At 29.9% G+C, this 17142-nt stretch overlaps 1 protein-coding gene across 1 annotated transcript in view; it reads left to right on the top strand.

Annotated features, from left to right (window-relative positions):
• Positions 1-11316: 11316 nt before the first annotated feature.
• The window catches only part of LOC115891556, a 145593-nt gene continuing 139767 nt past the window's right edge, over positions 11317-17142 (top strand). The window contains exon 1 of the mRNA XM_030912043.1: positions 11317-11452. Coding sequence (XP_030767903.1) covers positions 11317-11452 — 136 coding nt within the window. The remainder of the gene's footprint in view (positions 11453-17142) is intronic.

A 17142-nucleotide genomic window follows, 5' to 3' on the forward strand; every position in this document is an offset into this window, starting at 1 on the left:
AGAAATATAGCAGAAATATTAAGGAAGTTTTTGAAAAAACTACAATGAATTGTTTCTAATGGATTTTCAGATATCGAGTTTTGAATTCTAATAGCGCGACCACTGTCGAACACCAACTCAATTCCACTTATTTTTATCGAAAGTGCAAGTGTTTCTAACTTGCACTTAAAAATGTACAAGCTATAGGGAAAATAACCACGACTCGCTAATGTAAATAAATAAACAAATTATAATAATTATATAAACAAATAAAGTATCACAAGTCTTAATTAAATCGTGTAGCTAAACGCATGATGTACACCCATCCAGAGAATTTTAGTACTGGGTTGACCGCGACGAATCTGCTATATCTTCTTCCACGTGTCTTAAAGACGGAAAGCTGGCTACATAAAAAAACCTTATCATCGTTACATGGCTAATTTTTTGTGTGAAGTATTCTTTTGTGTAGCCATTACGAAATAGCCCATGAAAAGATCCAGGGGCTTGAAGCGGGAGCGGCCAATCGAAAGTGTGAAATTGAAGAAACGTGTAAAACTGTTGACAAACATTTTTCTCGTGACTAAAATGCCGGTAGACAACCCGAAAGAGGTATGGAATTTGACAAAAAGAATCATCGCATACATGCATGTCGATTGGTGGAATGTCATGTTTATTTACTTAAAAAGCAAAAGGACAAACAAAAAAATCGTGGCTCAATCAGCGGTAGACAGTTATAAAAAACGCGATATTACTCTACAGGGTGAATCTTGAATAAGTGCAAATATTTTCAGAGCTAGTAGATCTGGATAAAAGAAACATATTTTCTTTTTACCGTTTTCCAAAACATGTCCAAAACAACCGAGTTATTCAAGTTTGAAAATTTAAAAAGAAATTGATTTATTTTTAAATAATTTTGTGACACACCTGTACAAAAATACATCTTTCAAAACACATTGTACTCTTCTTACATACGAAAATCTCGACCGCAGACTAACCTTTGCCGGCCCTTAGTATGTACCTTTAGATATACTTGTGGTGTTTGCCGATGCAGGTACACGAAACCTAGTGTTTATCGTGGAATCCGAACGGCACTATTTGAGAGGTTATGCTACGCAAATATACTTAGGGTCGGTTGATATTGCCCTGCATGAGCCGTATCTAGTAATCCCTCTAAATAATTATTCTTGTTTCAATAAATAAAATCACTATTACATGGCGAGATATTCTGCTTCTGGAGTATGGTTACCAACAGAATTTTAATATTAATCTTCTGATGAATATTTCCCTGAATTATTGTTACAAATTATAATTTAATTATTTTCAATTTAACGTGTCGGTTTATTTTGGAATCATACTAAATAATAATATAAATAAAATAACGCTAGAAATTATTTGTTATTCATTAATTAGTTAGCTAAATTAATGATTATTTGGTAAACTTTTAAATATTTACTATAATATATTAAACATTTTAAAATAGATAATGAAATATATTAAAAATCATACCGAATTTTCTTACCTATTAACATCATATAATAAACTTATTGTACATTTTGTATATTAATTTATGTTATTTTAATCAATGCAAATATGTAGGTAATTTAAACATACCGGGTGGTGCATCGTCGTTGGAAACATAGAAAATCGCATGCAAATTTTGAACTGCCCAGATATTGGCTCTCCTGTAAATTTTACAGCAGTGTTGTAAATAGGTTTTTAGAAAATCTACGAGTACGTATGCTGAATACACATGCCAAATTTGAACAAGCTGATTTTAAGTAATTTAGGAAAAATTTCATCTACAATATATAAGCAAATATGTAAGCAGACTTTTAAAAAAACTGTTTATGATTTAGATGCAAAATTAATGGGGAGCCAATATATGGACATGTTTCCAACGATGATGCACCACTCGGTATGTAAAGGGTGAATTTTTTAACTTTCAGAAAGAAAATTTTTGACAAATATTTCAATTACCCCATGACACATAAAATGTGTTATACCTTCATTCCAAACTTGATATTTTACTTGAACTTCTAAATATACTTTCATTCAATGAATCTATTATTTGGCAAGCATAGATTATTCATATTTCTTAATATCATAAAAATAGTATATTTTTTTTAAAAAATTAGGAGTAAAAATGACACTTTTGGCGGTCTAGCGTTAGCGAGTCCGACATACAGCCGAGGCAAAAATTTATTTATACTCCGAATAGTACATTCTTTTTTTTCAAACGCCACAAAGAATTTTTTAAACAATTTTAAACTATGGTTACGCTTGCTGAATTTGACACTTTATGTCAGTTTAATAATATATTTTCACGTACTTTTATGCTTAGGCGTAAAAGTGCTTAACTTTTATGCCTAGGCGTTAAAATGACTTTTTTATAATCAATATATCTACGTCGTGTCATATCAATACACAAAAATTAGTACTTTGGTGACGTTTGAAAAAAAACGTCTTTATAAAACAAAAAAAAATAAACTTCAAACTAAAAATATTAGGATATTATTATTTTTACAATTTAGTACTAATAAACCTAAAATAAAATTCCTTTTTATATTAACTAAATTTGGATTTTCGTATATTCCACGAGTCGTAACAGAAAGATATATTAGTTTAGTTATCTCAAAAGGTATAACGTAAAAGAAATAAATGTTTGAAAAATATCAGTTCTACCGACCTCGTCAAAAAAAGAACGCTTCATTTTTTTCTTTCGCATTTCAAAAGGGAAAACATAAAATTTTAATTCCGCCGTTCAAACTAACGAAAACAAACGGTCGTTGAATATTACATGAGCACTCTACTGAGATGTAAAATATATTTACATAAGAACGTTTCATTTACAATATTGAAAACGTACTGGACGTATATTAAGATGTTTTTTATCCGCTTGTCGGTTTAGCTAGAAAAAACCTCACTCAAGTGTTTCTTTTTCTCGACGCAGAACATTACAAATTGTTAGTTGTCAAGCTGTCGAGAAAACACGGGTTAGATTTTTTCATATCGATTTATTGTTGGAGTGATTCAAATAAAAACGGCGTAAATGCAATATACAGGTAGAAAATACATTTATCCTGTCGTAGAAGTATTTTATATTTCTTGGGCCAAATAAAAGAGTGTCTTTCATATGCATGTTTTAACAGAACCGAATTGCTAGATAAGTCGTTTAAAATTATTTATTGTCTAATAATAGAAATATCTTGACACAATATTATAGTGTACGAGACTCATTTTATTATCGTAATTAAAGTTAGAAAGTTTATTATTACATCGTTATTATTATATTATTCATTATTACTTTTAATTTGAAAAAAAGTAATAATAAATAATTATATAATATTAAATTTGCTAACTTTAATTCCGATAATAAAATGAGTTTCATACACTATAATATTGTGCCAAGGTATTTGTATTATTAGACAATGAATAATTTTTAAATAACTTATCTAGCAATTCGGTTCTGTTAAATATACATATGAATGACACTCTCTTATTTGGACCAGAAAATATGTATTATATCTAGAATGCCACTTTATCTAGAGAAAAAAAAAAACATTTGACCAATGTGTCATTCGAAATCTGGACACTAAAAACGCACATTATAAGAAAAAAAATTAATATATTGTGTTATCCATTATATTCTGTTTTTTTTTGAATTTATAATTCTTTAATTAAATAAAAAGCCTATATGCATTACATGTTTATATCAAAATTAACCTTTTTATTTATAGGATGGGTTTTTAACGTAGTATCAATACGTAGGTTATTAGAGTAGTTTTCATGTAGTTAATGAAAGGGAAAAGATATTTTTTGAAGAAAAACTACACTTAGTTAATCAGGTAAATTATATCTTAATTAACTACTTCCGAAACTTGCCTCTAAGATACGTGTGTCAGAACTAAGATCCATATCAAAGTTATATTTTTTCTTATGAAACACCCGGTATTTTATGTAATTTTTGAATTTTTGGGCGTAAAATAAGACATTTATTATAGGGGTTTAATATGTTTAAAAGCTTTGGTTTTTGAGATATTTAAAGATATTTAAATATCCTTGCTATATTAAAAAAAATTGTCAACACCTTGTAAATTCCTTTTCAGAATTAAATCTTGTGCTGACATTTAAGTCAGAGAAATAAACTTTACTAAAAAATTTGATTGCTTCCTAAAATGTATACAGGAGTATCAAAAATTGCTGGTCTATTTTAAATATTTATTTTATATAAAAACTTCGTTATTTCAAATGCAACACTATGTATATTTTAAGTAGAAGTAGTATATTTTAAGTAGAAGCAGATTTAAATGGTCTTTCTATTTATATTAGGGTTTTCTATACCTGTCTGGCTCAGATTTTGAATAAAAAGCGATTTTTCGATAAAATGGCTATCAAGAGGGCTGGTGTCGCCATGGCAATTTACTACTGACACTTAGTAGCTATTTTCAAAATCGACATTAGTTTATGTATATGAGCGCCCGGACTACAAGCCAACCATGCAGCTATATTACGTTCCAACCATGCAGCTATATTACAAGCCAACCATGCAGCTGCGTTCGAGTATGAAAAGTAATAAAATAATCAAAGCTCTGGTTGTCTTTTAGTCGATTAGCTTATATGTATAATCAACCGAGGCTAATGAGCTGCGTCACCCTGTATAAAACAGTATGCAGATTAGGTATATTATTAGGTCATAAATTTCTTATCGATTTTTACACAAAACCAGTGAAAATTCAATGAAACCGCGTATCGTGACTAGGATTAATAAAATTAGGTTTGAATTGCTTTTGTCTCACATTTTTGGAAACAATGAGTGGTTTGGAACTGTGGTTTTGTGCTATAATGACGTGGCGTACAAACGACCACAACTTGTTATTTCAAATGCAAAATTATACGTTACGAGAAAGAAAACGGCTTTGTATGTATTAAAACATTTAATGGGCATACATTTAGTTCATTTTAATGTGAGTATTTTTTGAAAAGTACTATCATAATAATTTATTTTAACAAAACATATACAATTATTTCTTCCATATAAAACTAAAAATTTTAAAGTTAACATACATACATATATTTGAAATGAATATAATTCTTACAGCCCATACCCTTTAGTGTATATTAATAAATAATATTTTCTTACTTCTCAGTTGTGTATTTTTTTCTAATTTTGAAAAATGGGAAGTAAAATGGAAAGTAGAAAAAAAAATAAAAAGTAAAAAGAAAATTGTTTTGTTTGTCGTAAAGGGGAGAACCAAGCTCCACTCCCACAACCGGTTTCTGTACCAACTCTTCATCAGGTAGGCTATCCAGGGGCTGGTTCTCACCGAAACGGCAAACAAAACTTTTTCAATATCAATCGACGATGTCGTAAAGTGTCGGTGAGATATTAGCGCATCTCCAGTCAAAAGATGATATAGAGCGTTTTTTGACCCGCTCAAATATATATGAAATGAAGAAAAACGTTTAGTTATTTAATTAGAAAAAAATACACAGCTAAAGGCAAAAAAATATTATTTATTAACATACATATATTTAGATATGTATTTCTTATTGCTATTTTTATTATAATTTTAATATATTTTTCTTATCATATTCCATTTTCTGATTTTGTTAAAAAAGCAAAATTTAATATAACGTTCATAATACCTACCTCCTCTTATTGCCTCAGATTTTTCATCATATTTATATTACCTACATGATTTTTTGTATCTCTTATGATGTTAAAAAGAAGGACTTATTATTTTGTGTCTAATTATAAACCCTTACCTAAATTTAATTTCAAAACTTCTGAGGAATTTCTGACTTGTGTTGTTATGCATGATATACGAAATATGAAACAGTAATTAATATATTAAAAAAGAGTAACAAAAATTCTTAAAAGAGAAAATTAGATTCTTCAAAATACTTAAGCATTAATTCATATGCTTCTGCTAATACTTAGAAATATAATAAATTTATAACCACTTAACAAGAATAAATAAGAAGTGTAATATAATTATTTATTTTTAGAAAAACTGTAGCTATATTATTTATTATTTTATTACGATAGTAATTTATTTTAACATAGTTGTTATAAAATTTTAATTAAGTTAACTGGAGTATTTTAATACCTCTTATTAATTAGTGAGCTCAACATAAAAAAGAAATAATTTGATACTTCTCTGTTGCTGAAGCTAGTGTTAATTAAAACAAGCTTTATTACTTTATGCAAAGCAAAGCTATAAAAAATAGAACATTGTATGAGAATTTGTGTTTTATCCAGAATGTAAAGGCTGGTTTATATATTTGTTGCGTGTATAAGTTAAAAAAATAGTTCAGTCAGTTTACTTTTTATGTATTTATTAAGATATAAAGAATGTATATCTTGATAAACTATGTCAAGGAAAAACATACATATCAGTTAGTTAAACGATAGCAAACAAAAGTTCGTGTGAATAAAATTTTAAAAGTTGAGTGGGGGGGGGGTAGAAATAATTGCATTTCTGAAAAAATAATTTGTTTAATAGTATAATTATTAGTATTTTAATTTTAATTATTTTATAATAATATTATGTATTAGTATTTTATATCGCATGCTAATATTTCATATTGTTTTTATTTCTTATAATAGTGTGCTGTTGTTTTCATTCGATTATATAGTGTTTGGTTTGTGTAAATATTGATATATAATTAGAGCATCTATTACAAGGAGAAACATATACCGGGCATTTTTCAAAAGTGGCTCACTCCTATACCTTTTTTATTTTTTTAGATAAAAAACGAGATTTGGTGTGTTAGTATATGATGTAAATCGTCAGTGAAACGTGATAACCTGCTAAGTCCATTTTTTATGTTAATAAGTTTTTTATACCATGAAAAAGAGAAATAAATACTCTATAAGTAGACAAAGCAAATAATTTTTTTTCCCATTAAAGAAAATTTGCTATTTTAATTCAATAATATCTGCTATTTCCCAGTGATCTGAAATAGCCACCGAAATGCTGCTATCTCCGTAATTTCCGTTACGCTCACGCTAAAGCAAACGCACGGATTCTTACTCGTATGTTTCTTTAGTACAGTACGTCTATCCAGGGTCGCACTAGGCCAAAGGGGCCGGGGTGGCAATGTAAGGAGGGACCCGTGTGGATTTTTTTGCGTATTTTTTTCTACTTAGGTTTTGGTCAATTTTTCCCTATTATATGAGATTTTTCCCTATTATGTGAGTTTTAAATAAGAGCAAATATTTTTTACGGGTAGTATATTTCGACCCAAGAAACACGATTATGAGGTTTCTGCGCCATTTTTTTTTGAAAATTTGGAATTTTTTTTGGAGTGTCATTTTTTATCGAATAGAGTAAAGAAATATCGGTGGTTCCATTTAAAATCAAAAGTTGGTCAATTCTGATTTATGTCATATACCAACGTACTAAATCTCGTTTACTTAACTAAAAAAATAAAAAATAAACTGTTATAGGGTTGAGCCACTTTTGAGAAACACCAGGTATATAGTATTAAAATATTTTTTAAACCACAGTATACACAAATATAATTACATGCAGTTTTCCACAAAAATGTAAAATCTCGATCCCATGTCTCTTTGCCGTGGGCTAGTCGATATTTTTAGGATGCGTACGAAGTAATATTTTTGCAAGAATTCCCGTAATGGAATGTCTGTTATCCGGAATTTTCGCATAACCGTTTGCCTTTGCATTTTCTCGGTTTCAAAGATTTATGGATGGCTATAATTTCGGTAACGTCGAGTCGAATAGTCAGCAATTGTGTGGCGATCGCCCGATAAGTACAATTGCTTTCAATTTTTGCAGTTATGTGTTACGGATGATCGATTTAAGTACTACAGCTTATCAGTATCTGATTTTAATTTGATCCTGATTGATACGATAGAAAAATTTATATATACTCATTATATAACTAAATATCTTTTTTTATAAATAGTTATTTTTTATCAGTGTTTTTAATGAGAAATTACATTTAGGGTAAATTAGTTTATTTAATTTGAGATTTGTACAAAACCTGTGGTTGAAATGAAAATTTGGTTTAGATTAGTGATACAGTGACATAGCATTGCATTGCAATTCATATAAAATATCACGATAACCTATCTTGTACGGTAAATTAAAGGAACATGCTTTACTCAAAACATTATCCTCCTTGTAGTAAATACCATTTTTTCTCGTCTAGGTTATTAATTACTGTATTAAAAGAATATAGAAAGTTGTTAACGATTTATAAAATTTTACCATTCTTTATTTTACTTGCATACCCACAACTACAACTACCTTGTCATTATCTGAACACACTCTAAATAATGTAAGATATTTAAAAAATAAAAATTAAACTAAGATTAAAAAAATAACTAGTTTTAAAATATGTAATTTGCAAATATCGAGAACTTTGCTATCAAAAAATAATGTGTTAGGTGGATACAGTAAAGGTTTTTTAGAATGATTTTTAATGCACATTAAATACGTGTAACTTTAACAGTTTTTGGCAGCGCACGCCAGAATACTTGCTTAACACTATGTCTTTATAAAATATAGAATATGTGCTACTCTGATATATAAGCTTTATTTTATTGTAAAGCCTTATTAAAATCTATTCGGAAGTAATTTTAAAAATTGAAAAATAGAGTTGATAGTCTTAATTGTATACCAACTATAGCATTAGTAAAATCTGTTGGTTTTATTACTTATAGAACATCAAATGATGGTATTATTGACTTAACTGATTGCGCTAGTACTCAAATGTTTTAATATTTATGAAAGCTTTTCAGTGAATTTTTCTATTTTGAGTGAATGCAAGTCCATTAAATAAATTTAGAGAAACAGATATTGTTGATTGATAACCGATTAAACAATAAAAGATTTATGTTATTTGAAAATAAATTTTATATACTGTATCCATAAAATATTTATTATAAATTCTGGGTTTATTTATCACTGTGATGTAAGTTAAGCTATACTCGATATCGTCTTTTACATTCAGGCGAATTATGTTTCAATGAGATATTTAAAAAAAACGTACCAGTATAATGGATAATGTTATACCACAGTGGTTAAACTCCCGGAACAAAGTTTCAGACTAATTTTAACCATAGAGCGAAAACTTTTCTTTAGCAATAAAGCGTAAAATTTTATAGGCTACCTTCCTCGGTTCCTCCGTACAAAGTTAATCAATACACACTTGCAAACATAAAAGGAATCTACTTACTGTATTAATATTATATGAGGTACACTCTTAACACTAGAGGCTTTGTACCTAACTATGAAACTAATGGATCTAATTTGTATTGAGATGACTCGCCTATTTAAAAATAAACATATTTCTTTAAATTCAAAATATTCAGTTTTAAGACACTCTGTATACATAAATAATATTATTGATTTTTAAAATAGTATTTGCAAAACCAGGTAGAGGGAAATCTGAAAAGACGACGAACAGAGATAATAGGTGTTAAGTAATAGCTGGCTTTGAGACTACCATTCGAGGCGCATTGATGTTATTTTGGGTTTGTAGGTTTTGTGAAAAAGAATGTTATTAAAGGTAAAGTAAATGTTTCCTCATTGTTTAACTAGTGTTAATTTAATCATATTATTTTGTTTTTCTGTTATAATATTCTGTATTAGTATTTCCTTATTTATTTCATCTGAGAATTATATTATATAACATGTGTATGCATTTAATGGAATCGATTTATGCTGTAGATAATTTCAGTTTAAAAGAAATCTAAATACCATCGTTTACTGTCCATTCGTGCCGATGTTTTCGGTTCAGTGTGGTAATAAGGGCCTTGTTGAGTGTATTCATTTTTTTTCTACGAGCCTGGGCGAACATCTTAGATTTGCAGAAGAACTTTTGCTTTGAGCCTTGAAACCAGAACCTTAGTTAAGTACCTGCAGGCGGCGACCTGATAAATTAATAAAATCTCTTCAGTTTTGAATGTATTAAAAGTGGCATGTTTTGAATGTAATAAACTATAAACATTGGAATGAGGACAGTTTTTGTATTATTATTATTATTTCTCTTTTATTAAAGTCCAAAACAGCATAGTTGGATACTTTGGAATAGTGATCAAGGTTTTCCCTGCCGTGCTCTTTTACTTGTGTATTCCAGGCAGAGTACTCCATTTACATTTCATTTAAAAAACCAAGTACTTAGGTCTAGTTACGAATTTAGCGTTTGATTTACATTTCCTATTCTCCTCAAGTTTCCCAAAATATTTTTTCTGTTGGGCGCATTCGAGGCAAGTCACAATAAAATAGTATTTAACACTACGTAGGTTCCTGTATTTCATTTAAATTGTTTCTTATACAGTTGGCCAAAATATTACTTCTTCGAGTTTGTTGAATGACCTTGGGTTTTTATACTACAGTATATTTTCGGATTTAATCGCAAACATACCGTGCTGGCAACTGTTACTTTTGGGTCGGCATTTACATGTGTCGAAGTAAATCGTATAGGAATCTTATTAAGTCGGAGTGAGAAAAATGCGACCGACCGACGCGACGCGCGACGGTGTGCTGTTGCGGCGTTGCCGATACGCCTTTCCCTATCAAGTAAAGTAAAATCACGATCGCAAACCGCTTATTTTTAAAAGACTTGTTTTTCAAGAGATAACTAGATAAAATCATTAGACATGTTTCTGAGCATCTGAAATGGAATTATAAGGATATCGTTAAGGTGTTTATAACGAGAAAACGTCAGTAATCGCGATAATTTAAAAACTCAACTTTTTAACAGATAACAGGCCATAACTCATGAACCACTTTAGATATTGAAACTTTTTTTTATTTTCAAGATCGGATATTTTACAATATGTTTACATAAGAAAAATTCGATAAGGTTGTTTTTTCCATTCAAAAATTGTAAACAATCCATCCATTTACTTTTAGAGCATAGCAATTTTCAGCAATCGTGTAATTTTTTTATTTCTAATAGATTTCGAGATATCGATTTTTGAATTCAGAGTTCTAATAGCGCGACCACTATCGAACACCCACTCAATACCACTTATTTTTACCAAAAATGCAAGTGTTTCTAGCTTGCAGTTAAAAAAAATACGATTCGTTAATAAATGAACAAATTAAGTATCACGAGACGTAATTAAATCGTGAAGCTGAACGCATGACGTACACCTTTCCCTAGAACTTTAAGTACTGACAGAGGTATTGATTGGGTCGACCGGTCAACTGCGACAAATCTACTATATCCCCTTCCACGTCTCTTAAGGCGCGTTTCCACGAGTCGACTCAAGTCGAACGACTAAGTAGTTCGACTTGAGTCGAAAAAAAAATTGTTTCCACGTTTCTACTCAAGTCGAATAATTTGCATAGTTTTAAAATGGCGACGAACGGTGGCGTGGTGATTCTAACAGGTCTTGCTATTAGAACCGAAGTTTTAATTGAGGAACTAAAGAATATTCTGATAGAGAAAAAGAAAAGAAGGCAATGTTGGACACGCCCTTGGATATTAAGACGTAATACACTCGGAGCGTCAAATAGACTGTTAAAAGAACTTGCTATAGAAGATCCGCGGTCGTACCGAAATCATATTACAATATCTGAAAAACAATTTAAGTTTTTGCTAGAAAACGTTTTTTCAATTATTCAGAAAAATAATACCAATATGAAGGAGGCCCTACCAGCTAAGGTTAAACTAGAGGTAGTTCTGAAATTTTTAGCTACAGGCGATAGCTTTTCATCTCTTGAGGCATTATATCGCATTCCAAAATGCCAGACACACAAACATAGTCGAATTTGGCGTATACACAAACGACTTCCAGTCGTTCAACTAAAACGTCATAGATCGAAACACAAAAAGTAGACTGACTCTCGACTTCAGTCGAATCGAACCACTAATCGAGCGACTTAGTAGAATCAATGTTTACACATTCGACTTTCGGTCGAACTACCTAGTCGTTCGATTTGAGTCGACCCGTGGAAACGCGCCTTTAGCGATGTGCACAGTTTCTTGGTTTATTTCATGTTTGGCAACGTGTTTACTGTCCTCTCTTTGTTCAGTACATTATAAACGCATTATACTCTTCTCACATACGGAAATCTCGACCCAAGACTAACCTTTGCCAGCCCTTAGTATATAATATTGAATAAATAATAGATAAAATGTTTATTTTTTATAGGTTTTTATAAATTTTCCAATTTAACTGATGTAATTTAATCAATGGCTAAATGAAAGTAAATGAAACCAAATATGATAAATTATGAGCATTACGTAGCGGATTACTATGAAAATTTAATTAAAAAACTTGTTCTTTGAAGTTAGCTAGTGGAAATCTATAATCCAATTTATATATAATCAAAGACTAAATACGCCGTGTATTTTAATCATAATTTCTAAAAATGTTTGTGTAATATAGAGGCCGTTTTAGTAATTTTTATTTTCCATTCTGGATCCAAATATTTTCATACAAATTCACATACAAATAGCAATATATTAAATGAAATGAAAAATAAAAAAAAAATTAAAAAAAATAAAAAAATTGATCATATTATTATTTTTATATATATCTTTCTTCTTCTTCATATGCTGCCTTCGCGTCGAATATTGACGATCATCAGAGCTTTACGAAGGATATGTTACTCGAAGTAGAAAAGCGAAGTCTAAACGAAACTCATGATTTTCGAGTCGCAATATGTCCCTTCAGAGAAATCTACTCTATGTTTAATATTTTTGTTGTTTTATTTAAATTATTTTAATTAAATCATATATTTTGATTAGTATGTTTTTGTTTTAGTGGCAATATATACCCCAAAATTGAAGCAAATATTAAGTCTTCATTAAAAAAATATAAGAAATGATTTATTTTAAGAAGAAGCCCATACCCATATTAAATGATGAACTGAAAATATACCTCATATAATATTAACTCTGGCGCTTGGCTTGGATTAAATTGGAAATCTTATATCTAACTTTGAAAAAGGAAAAGGTTGCCGTGTAATATAAGATGGCAAAGTTCGGTCTAAACCAACAAAAGAATATAGGCAACGTAATACATTATTGCGATAAAATCCTCGAATATGTAAGTTATACACATTAGTATCAGTCTGACACAGAGCTTCGAGACTAATACAATATTAATACGGTAAGTAGGTTCCTTTTATGTTGGCAAATATTTCACCCTTAATTCGTAAGGAGGGTAGAAACGTGGTCTATAAAATTTTACGCTATATTGCGGCAGAAAAGTTTTGGGGTCGCGGTTAGAACTAGTCAGAAATTTGTTCGGGGAGTTTAACAACTCTGGTATTAATTATCCCCTATTCTCTTAGATTTTTCGTTGAAATAATATTTCTTTAACATAAATAATTGCTTCTCTAGTTCTCATGTTTTAACAGTCAGCTGAAATACCAAAAACTTGGTTTTACAGAGATATTTTTGTTGAAATGCTTATTTCACTGACATAAATATGTTTTACTCATTTTAGATATTTTCTTTAGTAATTTGTAGCACTAGAATTAAAAAAAAAGATGGAATGTTTTTTTTATAAGAATTTTCTTCTGGAATTATATTATAACAACTAACACTATTGGACAGAGCTGTTCGCCGGTGAGCAATGGGTCGTAAGATCTAGTTTGAATACATTTGATTTTGCATTAAACTGTCAACATCACTGTTTTATACGTTATAATCCAGATCACTCAGTTTCGATGACCAGATCTGTATTAAAACGATTAAAACAATGAATTTGTAGAACAATGTAAATAGAAGAATTTGTTTATTAATTGTAATTTTAATTTTTAGCATTTTATTTAAAATTCACATAATTAATATAAATGTACAAAAATTATTTTATTTAAATAATTCAAGTTTAAGTCCTCGCACCGAGATTGCGTCCTAAGTATTGTTATTATCTTTTATTTTTTCTTTAAGTTTATTTCTGGTGAGATTTTTGAGTTTCGTTGGTCACTTTATTTCTGACGGTATAGGACCAGGTACCTCGTGTCTACCTTCATCGCCATATTGGTAGCTAAAGACTGAACCCGATAGAGCTATCGGCGTTTGTTGGCATTTTGCCAATTTGTTTGGGAAAACCCTCTAAGCAGAGGTAAGACTCTTAAACTATTTTACGCGTAACTTTAAGTAACGTTTTTGTACTTATAAGGTTATTTTATGGTGGCTTTATTTTCTGGTGCCATTTTGTCTTTTATTGTACCTGTCATTGAGCCCTCAAGTTTGTTCCTACATTTCACGCCGGGAATAACGGAGAAATCTCCTGAATTCATCCAAATTTTCGATCCTGTCTGTTCAGAAACAACTTACACCACAATCCAGTTCCGGTAGCAGTTCACCACAACCAACTTGTGACCAGAACGAATAAAAAAGTCCAGATCATTTAATTTTATAGCTATAATTTAAATTCATTTTAATTCATTAAGCCTTTCAGGCATATTATATATTTAATTGCTTAAGAATCACTTTGATAAATTTTACACATGTTATGCATATTTCTGATGTTCACATAGTACATTTTTTTTGAAATATAAAGAGTCCCGACATTTTGGTACCAAGATTGCCAGACTTTATGAGGAATAATTAATAAAAAATAATATTCAGAAGCGTGCAGATTTAACTTACCATGCATTAAGAGTAATCTACTTTGGTACTACAATATATCAACAATTATTTTTAAACGTCAATTTTCTCATATTCTTAATTTATTCTATTGAACATTTAATTATTAATTATACTTAGTTATTAGTTTATCTCAGCGTTTCGTTTGTGTAATTCTTAAAATAAGTAATACCTATACTCTGAGTTGATTTCTCAGTTTTCAACTTAGAAGTTTTCGAAATTAAATGGAAAGCTGAGTGACGCCTAGTATCTGATAAAGACGTAAGTATTACAATTTAATTTTCGAGATCAATGTTGGGTTGATATATTTCTTCTAGGTAATGCATCAAAATTTGGATTGAATGCATTTTGATTGAACTGAATTTGAAAAAATATATTTGCTTTATAAAATATGTTGCATCTAGGGTTGGAACTTTATTTTTTATAGTTAGTTACTCATTTTGCTACCGCTGTATTAGATTGTATTATCTTCATTTCAGTAGTATACAGGAAAGTGTTTAAAATAGTTCATTTTTTTTTTCAAATCAAGTTTCAAAATTCAACTATATTTTTATGTTTTTCCTAATTTTCCCTAAAACGGTATTGAAATTTGGAAAGATATAAACGGGATTAACCATTTTAGAAGCAGCAAACATTTTTATGAAGAATGCATTTTTCTCAAAACTTCAATAATAAAAAGTGTCTCCTCTTGTGAAGACAAACCGGGGACATACTGCATATTAAATTTACAATATTTAATTTTTAAGTCATTCATAACTTGCAGATCTAAATTTAAATATTGTGTTCTTCGAAAAGCGTATACATTTGATATTTATGTCATTCGAGTTTATATTTACATTTTTCCACCAAAAAAGTGATGCAACCTCCAGAGGAATAACAAACGTTCCGTTTTTCATTTCGGTATGTCTGTCAACGTAAAAAATTAATAAAATACGCCACCCCTCTGTATCTCACTCACTGTTTGAGGGGATTATGAAATTTTGATGAGATATTAATATTGTGTCACACATGATGGGGTAATAATTAATAATGTGACAGAAACGGTATTTAATTAATAACGTGTAATAAATCAGTTGTTTATTTGTTATTCATTGTGTTAAATATTTTTTGAATGGTTATTTTACTATTATTCTACATAAATACTTGAGTGATTTTTTTATTTAATAATATTATTACTTCCGTCTTTTTACAACATATTATAGTGGAAGTAGCGACTTCGTTCGCGTCGAATTAATTATTTGTAACGGTGATGATAAAGCAAAGCAAGAATTTCCATTAACATACAAACTGGATAAAATTTTCTCACATTTATGTCAGCATGAGAAACACAATATAGCGATATTATTATATAACTTGGTAATATTTGAGGGGTAGTTTCATCTCGTTTTAATTTGGCTTTCGAAAAATCTGTTTGCCAAAAATAAGCTTTTTACGTCAAGCAGTAAGCAGAATCGTGGTTAAGAAATTACCCAACTTTTTGGAATACCCTGTATGATTTTTTAAAAAATTTCAAAATATGTAAAAAAAACAAATAAATTATGCTTGTCCAAGCGTTTTCCCGAAAGACTAACCGTTTTTTAAATAACAAATATTGTAATATTTGAGGGGCGTTTTCACCCTCTTGGAATTTGAGATTCGAGAAACCCTTCCTTATCGAACCTCTACACCTCTACAGGGGTTGGTTCTCACCGATACGGCAAGTAAAACTTCGTCTATATCAACAGACGATGTAGTAAAGTGTCGGTGAGGTTATTTTCTACTTTCGATTTTTCGAAATTAGAAAAAAATACACAGCTAAAGGCAAGAAAATATTATTTATTAATATACACTAAAGCTGTAAGAATTTTGTTCATTTTATATATATTTGAGCGGGCCGAAAAACGCTCTTTACCATCTCTTGACGGGAGATACACTAATATCTCACCGACACTTTACTACATCATCGGTTGATATAGAAGAAGTTTTGCTTGCCGTATCGGTGAGAACCAGCCCCTTGACAGCCCACCTGATGAAGGGTAGGCCCAGAAACTGGTTGTGGGAGTGGAGCTTGGTTCCCCCCTTTACGACGAGCAAGGCAATTTTCTTTTTACTTTTTATTTTTATTCTACTTTCGATTTTTCGAAATTAGAAAAAAATACACAGCTAAAGGCAAGAAAATATTATTTATTAATATATTTTATTTCTTGATATGAATACTAAAATACCTAAACAACGAAATTAAATATTTTGTTGTATTTAATACACTCATTTAAATATCAGAGATATTCGAGATTAGTTCAGCTTTGGGCCATTTCATTTCTTGCATACTTTATCGCAATACGTAAATCTGAACCGACAGATAAAACATATTTCCTCTGGGTGTACGTGTTTTGATTTTACGGTCTTCCCGCGAACTATAAACCGTTTTATATCCGAACATCCAGTCCGTGATTTTTCGGGAACTGCATAGAAATAAATAATACCTCGTTTCTATTGTTTTTTTGCGGGCTTTTCAATTAGAAAAAGCCGTAATATAGCTGCCACGTTTCGACACTTTTCGATTTCCTTGTTTGTATTTGAAATTGGTCGATTTTTATT

This window comes from Sitophilus oryzae, unplaced genomic scaffold, assembly GCF_002938485.1.
Source record: "Sitophilus oryzae breed Bouriz unplaced genomic scaffold, Soryzae_2.0 scaffold_1184_pilon_pilon, whole genome shotgun sequence".
Taxonomy (NCBI): Eukaryota; Metazoa; Arthropoda; class Insecta; order Coleoptera; family Curculionidae; genus Sitophilus; species Sitophilus oryzae.